Raw genomic sequence first — 15,815 nt, 5'->3', positions numbered from 1 at the left:
TCCTCATTTCCATCTTGACTTGTCCTTGTGCCAGAGAAGCATGGGACAGAACTGTGGGGAGGAAGGGAAGTTTCCAACTATAGGGCCCCTCCTGGGCTGCCAAGGGAGCAGAATGCACTGTATCCATGAGGCAGAAAGGGGTTGCAACATTGCCAGCCTTCCCAGCTCTGCTCAAGTCTACCTGTTAAAGTTGGTTTGTCTTCTTGGGAACACAACCAATGCAGGATTTTCTGGAGCAGAAGTCCAGGGAAATCTCACGTTGGCATAACCAACTCATAGAGCAGAGCCTCCAGTATTGTCCATGGAGGATAGAGGGGTGCTGTCTCCCCTTTTTCCCTTAGTGTTGAGATCCCCAGCTCCTGCAGGGGCATCCAAAGTGTGAGGTGGGCTCAGACCACCAGGTGGGTCAGGAGAGTGGCCAAACACTGAGATGAAAGTGCCCTGAAAGAGGGCTAAGGCTGAGGCTAGCCATAGATCCGGCTTGCAGAGCAGCTGGGTGAGCAGTCCACCTTCCGCTTGTCTTTTCTTGACCTACAGACCAGATCCCACCTTAGCCTTTTTTTTCTCTCCTTTCTCTCCTGCCCACCAGCCATGCACCACATTCCAGACACCCATCTGACAGCAGGGACACTGGGTACTCTTCCAAGGGCCTGAGTCCCGGGAGGGTTCATAAGCAGCAGCACGGAACCTTCCACCTCCCACCAGGCTGCTTCACAAGGGTGTGACCCAGAGGAACAGTCAGTTACCTGGCATGGCTTTTCATCTGAACAAGAACTCCCACACTTACATCAGTTTAAATGCTGTGTGTAACTTGACTTTTTATACCATTTCTTGTTTGTTCTTTTAGGTTGTTTTTTTTTGGTGGGCGGCAGGGGGAGTGGTGCTCAGGTCTGAACACAGGGTCTTGCACTTACTAGGCAGGCACTCTACCTCTTGAGCCACTATTCTAGCCCTTTTTGCTTTAGTTACTTTTCAAACAGGGTCTTCCAGTTATCCTGGGCTGGCTAACGGAGGTAGGAACTGGGGTTTGAGCATGGTCCTCCTACCTACACCTCTGACATAGCTGGAATTACAGAGATGTACCAACACATCCAGCTTGTATAATGAGATAGGGTTACACTAAAGCCAAGCTAGCCTCAAACTGTGATCCTTCTATCTCCTCTTACTAAGTAGCTGATATGAGCCACCACTCTCAGCCCCAAAGTCTTTTCTCATCTTCCAAAAAAACGTTGAAATTCACAAAATCAAACAGATCCATTCGAACTCTTAAAGAAGTGATGTGTGCCATTCTGCAAGTATACAGGCCACCTGAGATGTACCTGTCTGAGACCAGAAGCTCACCTGCTCTGCCTTCCTCCTTCACTGTTCCTTCCCTCCCTCCCTTCCTTCTTCCACTCATCAGGATTGGAGTACAGCAAGAAAGCAAGAAAGAAAGTACCCAAAAGCCTCACCAATCCTATCAAAGACACAACTCAGCTCACTCCTTAAAAGTGCAAGTGACCCTAAACATCTAGCCAAAGCAGGACTTGCAGTCTTCACTGTCTTTGAAGTGGTATCCAAATTGTGATCACCCGGGGTTCAGACTGCAGACCAAGGGGCGGAAAGTCACAAATGATGACCCTGTCAATGAAAAGTGACTTTACTCATCAAACATGCAGCACTCAGTTGTGTCGAAAAGTCTTCCGCCTCCTTGATGGTCATGGAGAGCCTGCCTTCCTCCCTTCTTGCAATAGGAGGCCAGGTGTGTGATCTTCTGCTGTGTGCTCTCATGCTGCCTCAGTTTCTCCTTCAAGAATATAATCAATCACTCAGGTTTTGTTGTCACTCCTCTCTGCTTTAAGGATAGACTCTGACGAGATGTAAGCATCCCGAATGCAGCTTTATCCAGCTGCTTTGGGTGCCCATTCTCATCTCTACTGAAGTTGAAACCTCGAGAACACAGATTAGCAAAGGCCAGATGTGGAGCACTGGATGCTCCCTAAGAAGCATGAAAAATAAGAAAGAGCATATTGCTTTCAAGGCTTGTCAGCAAGAAACCACAATGAAAATACCCCATCTCCCAGAGGAAGTGACATGGGTCACACCAGCATCTCTAAGATGGAAACATTTGCTTATTCAAGCAAATAAACATAGAGTTGCTCTGCAAAAAAAAAAAAATGCTAATAGTCTACACTGACACATATCCTCTTAAAAATTGTCTTTGAATTGCTTCCAAATAACATGTTATTTCAGGGTGTCTTGTACTTGTAGTGGGAAACACTGCATTCAGTACCCAGTTATGATCACCTCCAATGTGTGAGGCCCATGGCCTTCAGACTACCATCCTTCCCTATATGCCTATAGTTTTAGGCATTCAGCTGCTTTTTTGTCAAAAACCATTTACCTTCCCTAACCTGCTTTATAAAGTTCATAGACTGGGAAATGACTTACTGTAGACTTTGTTTGCCTGGTGCCAAGTAAACACACCCTCACCATATGCTTGGGTTGTGTCTAGGTGACCAGTTATGAGAGTAAACACAAAGTAGCATGGTCATCTGCTCAGTTAATCTCTGTTTGGCTTCATGCTATGGTTCAAAACTCCCGGTGACACTGATCACGATCAAATGTCCAGAGAAGGCTTCTTGATGGCAGGACATATCCTGGGGAGTTGATTAGAGTAGCAGCAGAATACAGCATTCAGACAGATGGAGGGTCACATGCCTAGTTCCAGAGCTAGGGAGCTACCCACGGCCAAGTGGCTGGAGCCAAGAGCTAAAGGATCAATGGAAGAAGAAGACGAAATGAGGTTTTGGGGACAGTCAGGAGCCTGATCACTCAAGGGACCAAGAGACCAAGTTAAGGATTTTGAACTCTGTGCTAAAAATGTGTTTCCAGAGCACATGCTCAGATTTGTGCTTTGAAAAGCACCCAATGGTAGCAATAGGGACAAGGACCCTCAGGAAATTCCACAGATACCATCTTAACAGTATCGCTCTCCTGTCACACACTCAGGAGAGTGGATCATCACCCACATGCTTAGGCAGAAGGTCACAGAGTCTGAATTTGGACCCGAGTTCTTAATCAATCTACTATGTCTCCACCCTACTTGCTTAGTTTGGATCCTAGGAGACTTCTTATCTGGAATTGCATGTGCAGCTATGGAAAAACCACCTAAAATCTACCAAGCCCTTGCCACAAAATAGAGCATCATAGGTCATCTCACATACATGCATGTGTGACCACTAATTGCTGTACATGTCATCTCAGCACTTCTCATGAAAAGTTCCAAACACACAAAAGAAGAGAGAACCATCTAGCCTTAACCTTAACCATCTAGTCCAGGCTACTTGGAATAGTCCCTCCTGCTTCACCTGTACCCCTGCTTTCTTGCACATCCCATCTGTGGTGGAGGACATTTGAAGTAAATCCCCTAACTCCAATTTTTTCATCCATAAATACTTCAGAATTTTTCTGTAAAAGATTAAGGCCCTTCTGGGTTGGAGGCATGGCTTAAATAGTAGATTGCCTGCCTACCAAGAGCAAGGCCCTGAGTTCAAACGCTTGTATAATCAAAAAACAAAAAGTCAAATTCAACAGTAATAACATATCACCCCTCAAACTGAGCAAGTACACTTTAAAATAATTGAGGTATCCAGGCAATTTTTACATTCTTCCAGTTGATTCATAAATTTTTTGAATGGTTTGAAATAGAAACCAGGTCTGGACCTATTAAAATTGCTTGGTATGTCTCATCTCTTTTAACCTGTAGGTCCCTATCTCTTTCTGTATTGTCCTGGCAGCTTATTTGCCCTGCGCAGCTCCTAGGATTCTGAGTGTAGATCCTTGATGTCCTTCAGGTGCTTTCAGCCCCTGTGAACCTGGGGCTGGTAACGAGATTAAGATCTAGGATCAGATACAAGTTCATTTCAGGGAGCAAAAGTACTTTGCTGCTGGTGGTGGTGTCTGTATTGAGCACAATCTCAGCAATTCTTAGCAGGAAGCAAACCGTGAATCCTTCTGGAGGGTGAGGAAGCCCTTGCACTGAGCCCCTCTGAGGAGCCCTTGTGTAGCTTGTCCACCTATACCTTGTTGCCTGTTGTTGTTTTGAGCCTCCCAAATACAAAATTAATAATGCAATCGCTGTTGTTGCCCACCAAAAGGAACCAAGGATGCTTGCAAAAGCAAATTCTAATGAGCACTCAATGAACCTGTAAGCAAGATGGCACTCAGACAGGGGCCTGCCAATCGGCTCCACCAAAAGGCCAGTCCAGCTCAGCTCTGCTGCCCCATCTGTGACATCAAGAAAGGATGGCCACAGCTGTCATTGTCAGGTAAAGAGCATGCAGGAGTCTACATGGAGGTGAATGAGCCAATATGGGAGGGTTTGCCTTTACTATGAAGCATACCAATAAACGTGGACGGTAATGGAATAGAAAACTGCTTAGACGATGATTTTAATGAGATTCTTTGCACTATTCTCGTGATGCTTATGGAAGTACAAACTTATATCCAATGAAATGAAGGGAAAAAGGATCTAAAGGTGAGTGTATGCCCCTCTCTCCTCCCTGGCCTGTGGTCTCACTGAGTTTCCACATTCTGACACTCCTTAGAACTTGGAAATGCTGGAGCCTAGCCTGAGCACTACTCCTGTTGAGAGGATCTGCTATTTTACATTGTCATTTTAAGTGCATTTATCCATCCCTCCTTCCTCATTCCTGTGCATACTTGGAGAGAAGAGCCGGGCAGGCCTTGGTGGGCATGACTGGAGGCTAATAGTGGTTGGGCGCCATTTGGTGTGGTGAGTCGCCACTGGCCTATACACGTCCATGGTTTTATATGGCTGTTTTTAACCAGTGTACCTGAATTTCCCACTACAAGTAGCATAAACACAAAGTCTGAGAACCTATCCAAGCTCAGATAAAATGTCAACTTTGAAAGGACAAAGTCACCTCTTCCAACAGGGCACTGGTATTCACAGCCTGAAGTTTTAAATCACCAACTTTCTCCTTAGGCAGGCAGGTCCCTTGCTTGCCCCAGATGAAAGATGAATCATTGTAATTTTACAAGAAGCCTGGGAAGATGAAAGGGAGATTGTTTCAGTGCTCTGAGGAATGGGCTTCACAGGAACCCAGCATGTTACGTATGCTGAACGTGATGAGATTTCATTCATCACCCGACCTGAGCTGGTGGGAGTGGAAGTGGAGCTATTGCTAGGTCACACTTCCTTCAACAGGACTAAATGCAGAGAGCTCTGGAAACCACTTCTGGACCCTGGAAAATGCTGCCATACCGTTAAAAGAGGAAGGCACAGAGAATGGAGGCTCCCCCCACCCCAGCTCTGCCTTGCTTCTCTGGGAGGACAGATTTAGTTCACTAGAAGTCCTGGCTGTTAAGCATTATTCCAAAATGACAGTACAAAGTGGTCATTGGGTCAGGGCAAGGCTGGGTTGTGTTGGACACAGAAGCACCAGCTGAATGTTTGGGGCTTCTCAGTGGTATTCAATCCCCCTCTAAGGCTGGGTCTTGTCAGCATCAAACCTGCTGGGCCCCCATACACTCCTGTGGACATAGAAAGTGGTGTGGAAACTGCCTTGCCTCCTCCTTTGCTAACCAGGCTCAGGTGGTTCCATCCCACTGCCTGACACTTCAGATCCCAGAAATAGGCCCCCGCTTTCCCAGCATGGACTTGCCATGTGACAGAGCTAACATCTGCACAATGCCAACTGCAGAGTGGTCTGAGATCCCAAATCCTTCTGTCAAGAGAAGCTAAGTCTCTGGCAAATACGACTTATGATTCAACTAGGGTCGAGCCTCTGTGCCTGGATCCTACTGTTGATGCAGTGAACCTGGAGTCAGTAACTTGTTTCTCATTTGTAACATGAGAATGACAACACCTGCTTCATGAGCATGCCCCCAGGACTGGAGAGGTGGCCTGGCACACAACACAACGGGCACTCAATAAAGAGTGAATTTATTGTTATTATTATCTGTCCCTCCATGACTATGCTTGAATTAGAAAACAATTAACTCTTTGGATCAACTAAATTCACAAATGAATGCTAAGTGATATCATAAGACAAAAGGCTTTGCCATAGCAATATAATAGTGCCTTGTAGGTATCTGACTCCAAATGAAGCTTTGTTCCAGTATTAAGAAAAATAATAAGGTTCAGAGAAAGTAACCAGCTCTCCGAAATTTCTCAGTACCACTCAAATATGGCATCAAGACGTGTTTTAGCTCAATGAGCTGCTTCACAGTCCTGCCACTATGACAGAGGCAGCTCATGACAGCCAGTGGGGAGCTCCAGATGAGGCACAGGACATTTTTCACTGATCTGGTGGAATGGGTGTGCAAGGAGCCTGCAGCAAGAGGCAAATGGTGAGGGGCCAGCCAGTTGTCATTCATAGTATTTATTTTGGAAAAATATTTTAAAAAGGAATTTCTTCATTAACAAAACAGTAAAAAACTCAAATAACATTTGCACAATATTCCATAAATACATTTATATACAAAAAATATAGTCACATAGACCCGAAGTGCCTTTGTACATATTTACCAAAATTTAAATTATAAAAAAATGAACATCACAAAATACTCAAGCTTTACAGATATCGTGAAAAATATTTTTACAAATCCAAAAAATAACACACGCTTTTTCCATCTAGAAAAAACACGTTTCAGTATCAAAAAGGACGAAAAAGGCAGTTTGTGTTTCTAGTTCAAGGAAAGACTGGCTCATAAGAATCCAAGACAGACACATCGGCAGTGCATGCTTCCGTCCATTTAAATAGATACTCTCAAAAGCAACTGTTCATAGTGCAACGGGATGTCCAGCAGGCAGGGCAATGGCACCGGAGCCCTTGGCCAGGTGGGTTGGTGCCTCTGCCCACTCCGAGAGGAGAACCTGCTTCTCAGCAGCAGCCCCTGGGCCCCCCTTCCTCTTTCAGCAGCATTCATTGGGGCTATATCCTTGGAATTTTATTTAAGAGAAACAGGAACTTCGCCATATCACTTGCATCTTACACCTAGAGGGGCCCAGGAGACAGAATGGGAAGTTAGTGGCAGACCGAGATGTATCTTCTCCGCATCTCCCTGCGCCCCCCACCATGTCCCTACCCAGCACACTGACCTCAGTTGCTATGACACACTCGTCCTTCTCCTCAGATATGACATACACTGACTGGTACTTGGTGTCCTTTGAAGTGGAGTAGACAGACTCGGGCCTTTTTCTCTCAGGTGCTTCCCCACTAAAACAAAAACCATAGAGAACCATGATAAACAGGAGGAAACACACTCAAATAGAAACATAGCCCTTTTTCCCTTCCCACAGCACACACCCCCTGAGTGTTGGGGCGCCCTTCTCGTCCCCAGCAGAGCCCTGCTGCTGGCACTTGGTGTCCCTCTTGCTGTGTGCATCTCTGACAGCAACTTCATCACTCTTGAGGTCCTGCACAAGGTTATAGTCCACCACGGGGTATCGGGCCTTGAAGCCACTCTTGTCAGCACCATGGTCCCCTTGGAAGTCCGCCTTCTTGTTGGTGTTCTTGATCTGCGTGGTCCCAATGACACTGACGGAGATGTCCTTCTCACGCTGGCAGTTGGCCAGGTTGTTCATGGTCTCTGTCTCCCCTCGGCAGGGGTCAGCTGGAGGCCGGTGCTTTGGCAGCCTCAGCCGGACACAGACCACAGTGGCGGCACAGCCTAGCAGCAGCAGAAGCACAAGCACCGCCCCAGCACACACGGCCACCCAAGGCAGCGGCCCGCCCTGGCCCTCCACATACTTCTCGGTGAGGTCCACCACCACGGGGCCTGGGGGTGGCTCCGGGAGCAGGAACTGGCAGTTGGGACCCCCATAGCCCCGAGCACACTCGCACACGTAGCGCTGGCCCCTCTCGTGGCAAGTGGCTCCGTTGTGGCAGGGTGAGTGCTCACACCTGCTGACAGGGCTGCTGCAGTTCCTGCCCATGTAGCCAGGTGGGCAGGTGCAGGAGAAGTCATTCACGCCATCCCGGCAGGTGCCCCCATTTGCACACGGGGAGAAGGCGCAGTCATCCACATTGTCCTCACAGTGCCTCCCAGAGAAACCGGCCTGGCAGCGGCATAGGTAGGCATCACCGAGGTCCACGCAGGTGGCACCTAAAACACAGATCAGGAGCAGTCACACATGTGTACACAAGTATGCTCCTGAACAAATATCCTGATGCAGTGCCTATGAGTCTGTCACTGATAGACACCTGAGATACACAGACAGCCAAGGGCACACAAGAGCCCTAGTTGAGGGCTACATAGCCTAGGACCTCAAACATGAGCCCGTGGAGGAGTCCAAGTACAGGCCCACACATTGGAAATAATAACAGCTAATACCTTGAGCAGAGTGGCTCAAGTGGTAGAGCATCTGCCTAGCAAGTGTGAGGCTCTGAGTTCAAACCCCAGTACCGCCAAAAAAAAAAGTATCTTTTGATCAGCATGGTTTGATAGGCACCATGAAAAGCATTTTACCTGATTATTCATATTTACAACTACCAGACAAGGGACAGACACCACTAGACTCAGGTTATAGTAGGAGAGACTGAGGTTTAAAGAGGGTACCATGTTCACCCACAGCTGCACTACTAGTGAGAACAGCAGAACTGAAAAGAGAGAGGAAGGGAGGGAGGAGAAAGAGAAAGAAGCTAGGGAAGGAGGGAGGGGGGAAAGATGGAAGGAGGAAGGGAGGAAAAAGGAGAAGGAAGGAAAGGAGGAAGAGAAGGAGGAAGGGAGGGGGAAAGAGAGGAAGAAGGAAAGGAGGGAGAGAGGTAAATGGGGGAGGGAAGGAAAGTAGGGGAGGAGGGAGGAAGATAGAGGGGAGGAAAGAAAGGAGGAGTGAGGAAAGAGCAATCATTAGGGCCAGCTTGCCTCCTGAGTCTGCTTTGGACATCACATGCTAGCAAGTGACTCCTGGTTCACAGAACATGCCTCCTTATACAAAGACACCTCAGAGCTGGGCTCCCCTTCAAAAGTATCATGGCTGTGTTCACATCTGAGTAGGGCTTTCAGAGCCACTGACGGTAGCAGACATCTGAACAATGCTGACCCTGAGCAAGTCATGTCCTGCTGGCCCCAGGTATCCCCTATAGAACAAGCATTAGAACAAACACTCCTGCTTGCCCAACTCCCTCCAGACTCAAGAATAAAGTCTCTGCAGACTTTATTCTCACTTTGTGGATGAAGGGCTCCATGAACTCAGGTGGTTCACAAAGTGATGTACGCCCATTACACAAATGCACATGTTTTAGGGGCTCTTAGTGTTAACATCGGACAGTCTCTGAGCAATCCTGTCACCTCCTCACCATTAGAACAGGGGGAAGAGCTGCAAAGATCCATTTTCTTCTCACAGTTGAAGCCAGAAAAGCCCACTGGGCAGCGGCAGGTGTAGCCTCCATCAGGGTTGTCTGAGCATCGCCCCCCATTGAAGCAGGGGCCATCTGCACAGGTCATGGCACTCAGCTCACAGATCTTGCCATAGAAGCCAGGCGGGCAGGTACAGGAATAGCCGTCCTCAAGGTCCTACATAAGGAGGCCACAAGAGGCTTTCCAAAGCTGCTCCAAGAAACTCACATGCTTTATTTAAAACCAGGGCTCCTGGCCTCAGATAAGACAGTGCAGGGCACCTGACTCACCGTGCAACTCCCTCCATTCCTGCAGGGACTGGGGGCACACTCATCAACTTCCAGTTCACAGTTGGCACCTGTGTACCCAGGTCGACAGGAGCATGTGTAGCTCCCCTGGCCTGTGTTAGTGCAGGTGGCGCCATTCCTGCAAGGCTTGTGATGTGTGCAGTAGTTCAGGTCTGCCAGGGGTGGAGACAGGAAAAGGAAGGATAGGAAGCCCAAGGTCAAATGCAGGAAGAATTTATTTTTCCAGTGGCTGAAGAGCCAGGCAAGTCCAGGCTCTTTGGAGGGGACCAGGCAGCCCTAGGGAGAGGGGCTTACCCTGATTGCAGAAAAGGCCCCCCCAGCCTTCCTGGCAGTTACACTGCCAGGGTTGCTGGCAGGTGCCGTGGAGACAGCCTGGGTATCTGATGCACTCGTCACAGTAGCGGCCCTGCCAGCCAACTCTGCACCTTGAAAGAAGCAGAATACAGTCACAAGGACAATGAGCATTCCTGGATTCATAACTGACTTATTCTCACACACTAGAAACTATCTCTTCATCATTAATAAGTCACTGGTTCTCAAGCTAGGCAGAACATGTAACCACCTTGAAAGCTTAAAATATCCTGACCCAGTCTCAACTCAAAGGAAGGTTCTGACTAAGAGCACAGCAACTACCCTGGGGGAGTCTAACATGTGCAAGGTCTGAGGACCATAGATATAAACTCTCGTTTTCCATACAAACTGCACATGTGCATTTTCATAACCACGAGGAGCTTAAGTCAGTGACAAACCCATGCCCTTATACATTTCCAAGCCCTTACTAAGCAGAGTAATACTAACCCCTGCTCAACTCTTCTTACCATTCTTTCAAGTGATCATCCAGTACAAATACTACAGGTATAAAGGGGCAATTAAAAAAAAAAAAAAAAAAAAGATGAGCCAGCCTCCCAGCATTTGGGAGGCTGAGGCAAGAGGACTGCAAGTTTGAGGCCAGTCTGAGCTACATAATAAGACTATCTCACAAAGAAAGGTGAAAAAGAAAATGAAAAAACAACTGTGCAAACTTACTTGCATTCTCCTGGCTTGTCACAAAATCCATGCTGGTCATCACACCCTGGCAGGCAGATTGCTGCAGACAGATAAAAAGACAGGTTAAGCCCCATGTCAGGGCTTCCCAAGCATCACCAGGTGGGGCTGGGCAAAACTAGCTGAGCAAATCCCAGCCTACAAGAGGGCTGGCCCATCCTGGCTAGTGGCTTTGGACTTTACTCAGCCCTGAGATGAGCGTTCTTTTTAACACAGTGGCTCCAGGACAAAAGGGCTCTCGGAAGCCCCCACCCCCACCCCATCCCCTTTTCTTCTAAGAGAGGGTCAGAAGTCTTCCCCCTCCTCCTCCCCCACTTCCCAATTCTATGCACAAAGCTCCACCTCTTAATATCCCAGAAAGTGTGTGTGCAGATAAGAGTGGACAGCTGGTGTGCAGGGTGCAGGGCAGGACAGCTGCTCCATTGTCTCTTCCCTCCCGCAGCTGCCCCAGCGCAACAATGCCACCCCCACCCGTGCCCCCCCCAGCCACCCTAGCAAGTGTGTGTGTGTATGCGCACATGCATGTGCACACATTCTTCTGCCAATGGGAGCAAACAGTGTCCCTGCTGCCTATCCCAGAGATCTAATGTATGGCACGTGTGAGCGGGGGTAGGGAGAGACTCCCATGTTTGAAAGAAGAAAAAAGTTTAGGTTTCTGTCTACCTCAAAACTATTGACCAAGAGAGCGAGGGTGGGAGGCAGCCTAGGACACCAGAGGTGCCCAAGGGTGTGGGGATGGTGCTCACTTCCTCAGTTATGAAAGTCATTTACGAGCAGCACCTCCAGTTCCTAAGAAAACACAACAGCTCAGTCCAAGGCAGGGCTTCAAAGGAGCTTAGTGTCCTTATGGAGATGGGAAGCTAGGCAACAACAACATCCAGGCTCCTGCAAATGTGAAGACCCCCACGGCCCCAGCACAAATAAAGCTAAGAAACTGCACCCCTATCCCCTACCCTGTCCCTGTCAGAGGTTCTGGGCCTCACAGAGTCCAAAGTTCGCCTGCTGAGGCCAGGAGAATGGAAGTTCAGAACCCCTGACTATAGGGAAATGCCCTGCCAACAGGCTGGGGCGCCAGTCTGCAGGTGAGGCCTCAGACAGCTAGAGAGAAGCACACTTAAGTCAACATGAACATCCCCACCCCTAGTGGCACTGGTCCCTCTGCCTGCAGGAGCATTGTGGATGTCAGCAGCTACATTTCTTTGCAGGCAGGGTGCTGAGTATTCAAACAAGATAGGGCACGTGTGACCCTCACCCATGCAGCCTTGTAGGCCAGCCTCAACATACACTCTCCAGCTGTCCACAGTCTACAAGAGTAAAGACCTCTCTTAAGACAGTGTACACAGTATGCCTCACAGGGAATCTGGGGGCAAGTCTGACACCCCAACTCTGGCGAGAAAAGGAAGCTCTTCTCAATGAGACATTGACACAGCAAGAACTTCAGTGGAAAGCATGTCCCCACACTCCCTCCCTGTTCCTCCCTTCCTTCCTCCCCTCCCTTTCTAATGCACACGCCCTGAGGGGGAGTGCAGTCTTACTTCCTGACCCCTGGCCCTATCTCTGAACTCCTCCCTGATGAAGAAAGGCAGCTTCCTATAGTGGATAAACACTCCTGGATGTTAAAACACACAGCTGACCCCGACCTTGTTGGCTATTAAACCTTAGCAAGGAGCTTCTGCTCTCTGGGCCTGTTCCCCCACCATAACACCTCTACTGTCCCCTATTGTAATCAATCTTGTGACCCTGGAGGCTCAGGAATAGCCTCCCATAAGTACACCCACAGAAAAGGTGGCCACCACAAGGACTCACGTTCTGTGCAGTACTGGCCTTTCCAGCCGGGGTTGCACACCTTCTCCCCTCTCTCCCCACAGGTGAAGTGGCCAAAGGCATCATCCCGGGGCCGGCAGAACACGGAGCAGCCTTCCCCGTAGTAGTGCTCATCACACACAAATCGGTAGGAGTACTTGAGGTCTGTTCGGCCACTGCTGTGCAGGTCCTGGGACCACTCCTCTCCCACTGTCAGGTGCCGCTGTGTGGCCAGGCGGCTAATGAGCCTTTCAGGGTTTTCTGGAGAAGATGCTCTGGTTGGTTTTGACCAAGAACCCAGAGGCTGGGGACTGAGGGGTGGCAGAATGTGGTCAGGGTGATGGGATGGTGTCAGCATGAGAAGGAGGCCAAGGACCCTCTACTCTGCACTCATGGGGGATATTTAGAATTAAAGACATTGAGTTCTTGAGGGAGGGGGCAAGTAAAGTCAAACATGTATCAAGTAGAAGCAGTTTGCACAATTTGGTGTTTGGAGTTTGTTTTTACCTGTTGCAAGGTCATCAGGAGAATCTGTGTGGAGGGCTTCAATGATCAGAGAGAAGGTGCCCTGAGAGAAAGGGAGAGGGGGCATGCTATAAACCAGAAATGTAAAAAATAAAAACAAGAAAGCCCAAGGCTTTGGGGATCCCTAGGTCAGGAACAGAGGTTTGGGGGCCCAGATTTGTGCTGGAATGGTGAGAGGAGGGTGTCACCACACTCGCTTTCCTTAAGGAAATGGAAGAACTTTTAAAAAGAGTGGTTTCCTGACGTGTTTTCTCAGCCTGTTAGTACAGGATATTATGCTTTTTTTTTTTTAAGGGAGCGTTATGGAGCAGGCGGGGTGGGGTAGTGGAATAGGCCTGGAGGGCAGCTGTCATTAGTCTTCTGGGATGGGACTGTGAGGGTAGGGACTGTCGCTCCTTGGGTAGTTGGGTAATGACACAACCAGCGAGATTAGAAGCAGGGGCTCCCACGTTACAGGGCTCATTCAACACCAGACATACATACAGAGGTCCATGCGAAATGTCCGGCGTTGGACCACTAATCCAATGCCCAGCCTTCCTCCTCACCCAGCTCAGTGTCACCCTCCAGTGTCTGCTGGGCAGTTCCCAGCAAGGAGTCCAGGACGCAAGAGAGGCCCACCTGCCGCTGCCAGAGTCTCCAACCCCTCCAGCGCCCAGCCCCTCCCTCCAAGCCCAGCCCTGTGCGCCCAGATGCGCACTCACTGGCCAGGTGAAGCCGAAGGGGAAGCGGATGGGGTTGCTGAAGGCAGGGTCGGCGCCCGAGCCGTCCGGCAGGCTGAAGGAGTCGACGCCCAGCACCGGCGTGACTGCGCTGCCGTAGGTGCAGGGCGGCTCCGGGGACACGCTGGCCTGGTAGTGCTTGAGGCACACGCGGAAGAAGGTCCTGCAGGCGCACGGCGGGCCCGCGCCCCCGCGGCAGCAGTTGCGGTTGCCTAATAGCCCCTTCTTGTTGACGAATTCCTGCAGCTTCAGCTCAAACACACCAGAGCTCCAGACCTGCGCAGGGAAGGAGCGTGAGCACGCGCCGGCTGCGGAGGGGCCCGGGGCGCGCCAGCCCTCGCGAGGACTCGGAGGCCGAGCACACCGCAGCATCCGGCCCGGAGCCAGCCAGGCCCGCGGTCGTAACTCCCGGAGTCACTTTCGGAGGGACAGCTGCACGGCTAGTCGGGCTCCCCTCCCTCCACCACGCTGCGGCCCCGCGCGGCTCCCTACCTGGCACAGGAGAGCCGAGAGGACGGCGAGGGCTAGCGCACTCCGACGGCCCATGGTACCGCTGGACGCGCTCGCCCTCCTTGAGTTTCCTTTTTGCACCGCTTCTCTCTTCTTCAAAGACCAGGGGATGCCAAGAGGGTCAATGTGCCCTATGGAGCGCGGGCAGGAAGGCACCCCGCTTTGCTGTAGGTGGAACACTTGGGGGTCCTGGCTTCAGGAGTGGTCTCCCGCTCTCGCAGGCTGCGGTTCTTTAGATCCGCCCCTCGATGGCTGCCGGCGGCGCTGAGATGCGCGAGAGAAAGGACTCGCCCTGAAGACCGCGGCTGGAGGGCAACTTTCGGTTTCCTCCTTTCTTCCAATCCACGGGTAGGTGAGGGTCGCCTGCTTCCTGGTTTTGTCTTACCCCGCGAGAGAGCGAGCGGTAGAGATGTGACAGAGAGAGAGCGAGAGAGAGAGAGAGAGGAGAGAGGGAGTGAGGGAGAGAGGGATAGAAATTGAGAAAGAAAGAGAGGAAGAGGAGGAAGCGTCCAGATATTCAGTTTAATTCCCAAGAGAGCTGCAGCGGCTTCCTCCCGAAGCCGATTAGAAAGCGACGGTCTCGAAATCCCACGGGCGAGGCGATAATCCGGGGCCCCGAGGAGGGACAGTCCGCGGCGGTGACGGCGGGCGTGCGGCGCGCGCCCTGGTTCGCGGCTGGGTGTCACTCGGCGGCGGCCGCCGCTCTGGGAGCGCTCTGGACCTGTATCTCCTGAGGCACCGCAAAGACTCGGCTCTTCCCAACCAATCCAGCCAACGCCATCCGAATAAACGCACACAGGACTGGAGGCCCGGGCGTGGGAGGCTCCGCGCGGTGCCCGTCTTCTCCCGTGACCTGCTTCGGCCGGGCCGGGTCTCCGCGAGTGCGCGCCGAGGACTGGCTCCGGCCGGCGCCTGCTGCCCTTATATCCCGCCGGCCGCCCGCATGGCTAATGAGATGCAAATGAACAGCCCCCCAATCTGGCGAGAGCTGTCACAAAGGAACCACTTTTCCAAACCCTCCTCTCAATGGATCGCCAAATGGTCAGTGAGCTGTAAAATGTGCAACCCTCCTCCCCGCCCCCACCCCTCCCCGCCCCCAGAGTCCTCCCTGCCCCCGCCCCCAGCCCCCCTCTGCCTTCCTCCCTCACAGCACAAAATGCACTCATTTACATTCCTGCAAAATGTTCGCGGCAAGAATCTCCTCAGCTCCTGGAGCTGGTGCCTCCGCCGCGTCCCCCTCCGCACCCGGGGCCGCAGGCCCGCAGACCCTTGGCGGCGCACGGGGGCGGCCTTCGCCTCCTGCCCGCGGTCAACCTCCCGACAAGCTTGCCGGCCGCGGCCTCCGGGCGCTCCAGAAGGCTGTGTCCGCCGCCTGATCTAGCGCCGGCCGCGTCCAGGGGGCTCCGGAGGGCGCGGGGGCGAGGTTAGAGGCCCGAGTCCCGGGCGGCCGCTCCTCCTTCGGGGAAGGCGCTTCCTAAGGAGGAGTCTCGGGGCGGGGGCGGGGGCCGGTAGGAAAAGGGCGGGCAGAGCGGTGGGCAAAGGGTTCCGTGGACGCGGC

The 15,815-nt window shown here is 51.2% G+C and overlaps 1 protein-coding gene across 1 annotated transcript; it reads right to left on the bottom strand.

Annotated features, from left to right (window-relative positions):
• Positions 1-6,373: 6,373 nt before the first annotated feature.
• Positions 6,374-15,333, bottom strand: Dll1 (delta like canonical Notch ligand 1). Its single transcript, XM_074069931.1, has 11 exons — positions 14,240-15,333; positions 13,730-14,023; positions 13,011-13,071; positions 12,507-12,764; positions 10,683-10,743; positions 9,951-10,081; positions 9,639-9,808; positions 9,309-9,525; positions 7,317-8,115; positions 7,109-7,226; positions 6,374-7,004 (listed from the first exon to the last, which is right to left on the bottom strand). Exons 1-11 carry the CDS (start codon positions 14,291-14,293, stop codon positions 6,999-7,001), a joined length of 2,169 nt encoding a protein of 722 aa, XP_073926032.1. The 5' UTR covers positions 14,294-15,333; the 3' UTR covers positions 6,374-6,998.
• Positions 15,334-15,815: the final 482 nt, after the last annotated feature.

Source organism: Castor canadensis, chromosome 1 (assembly GCF_047511655.1).
Source record: "Castor canadensis chromosome 1, mCasCan1.hap1v2, whole genome shotgun sequence".
NCBI classification, from domain to species: domain Eukaryota; kingdom Metazoa; phylum Chordata; class Mammalia; order Rodentia; family Castoridae; genus Castor; species Castor canadensis.
The sequence above is the reverse complement of the archived record's forward strand: the minus strand, read 5'-3'. Positions and strand labels throughout refer to the sequence as shown.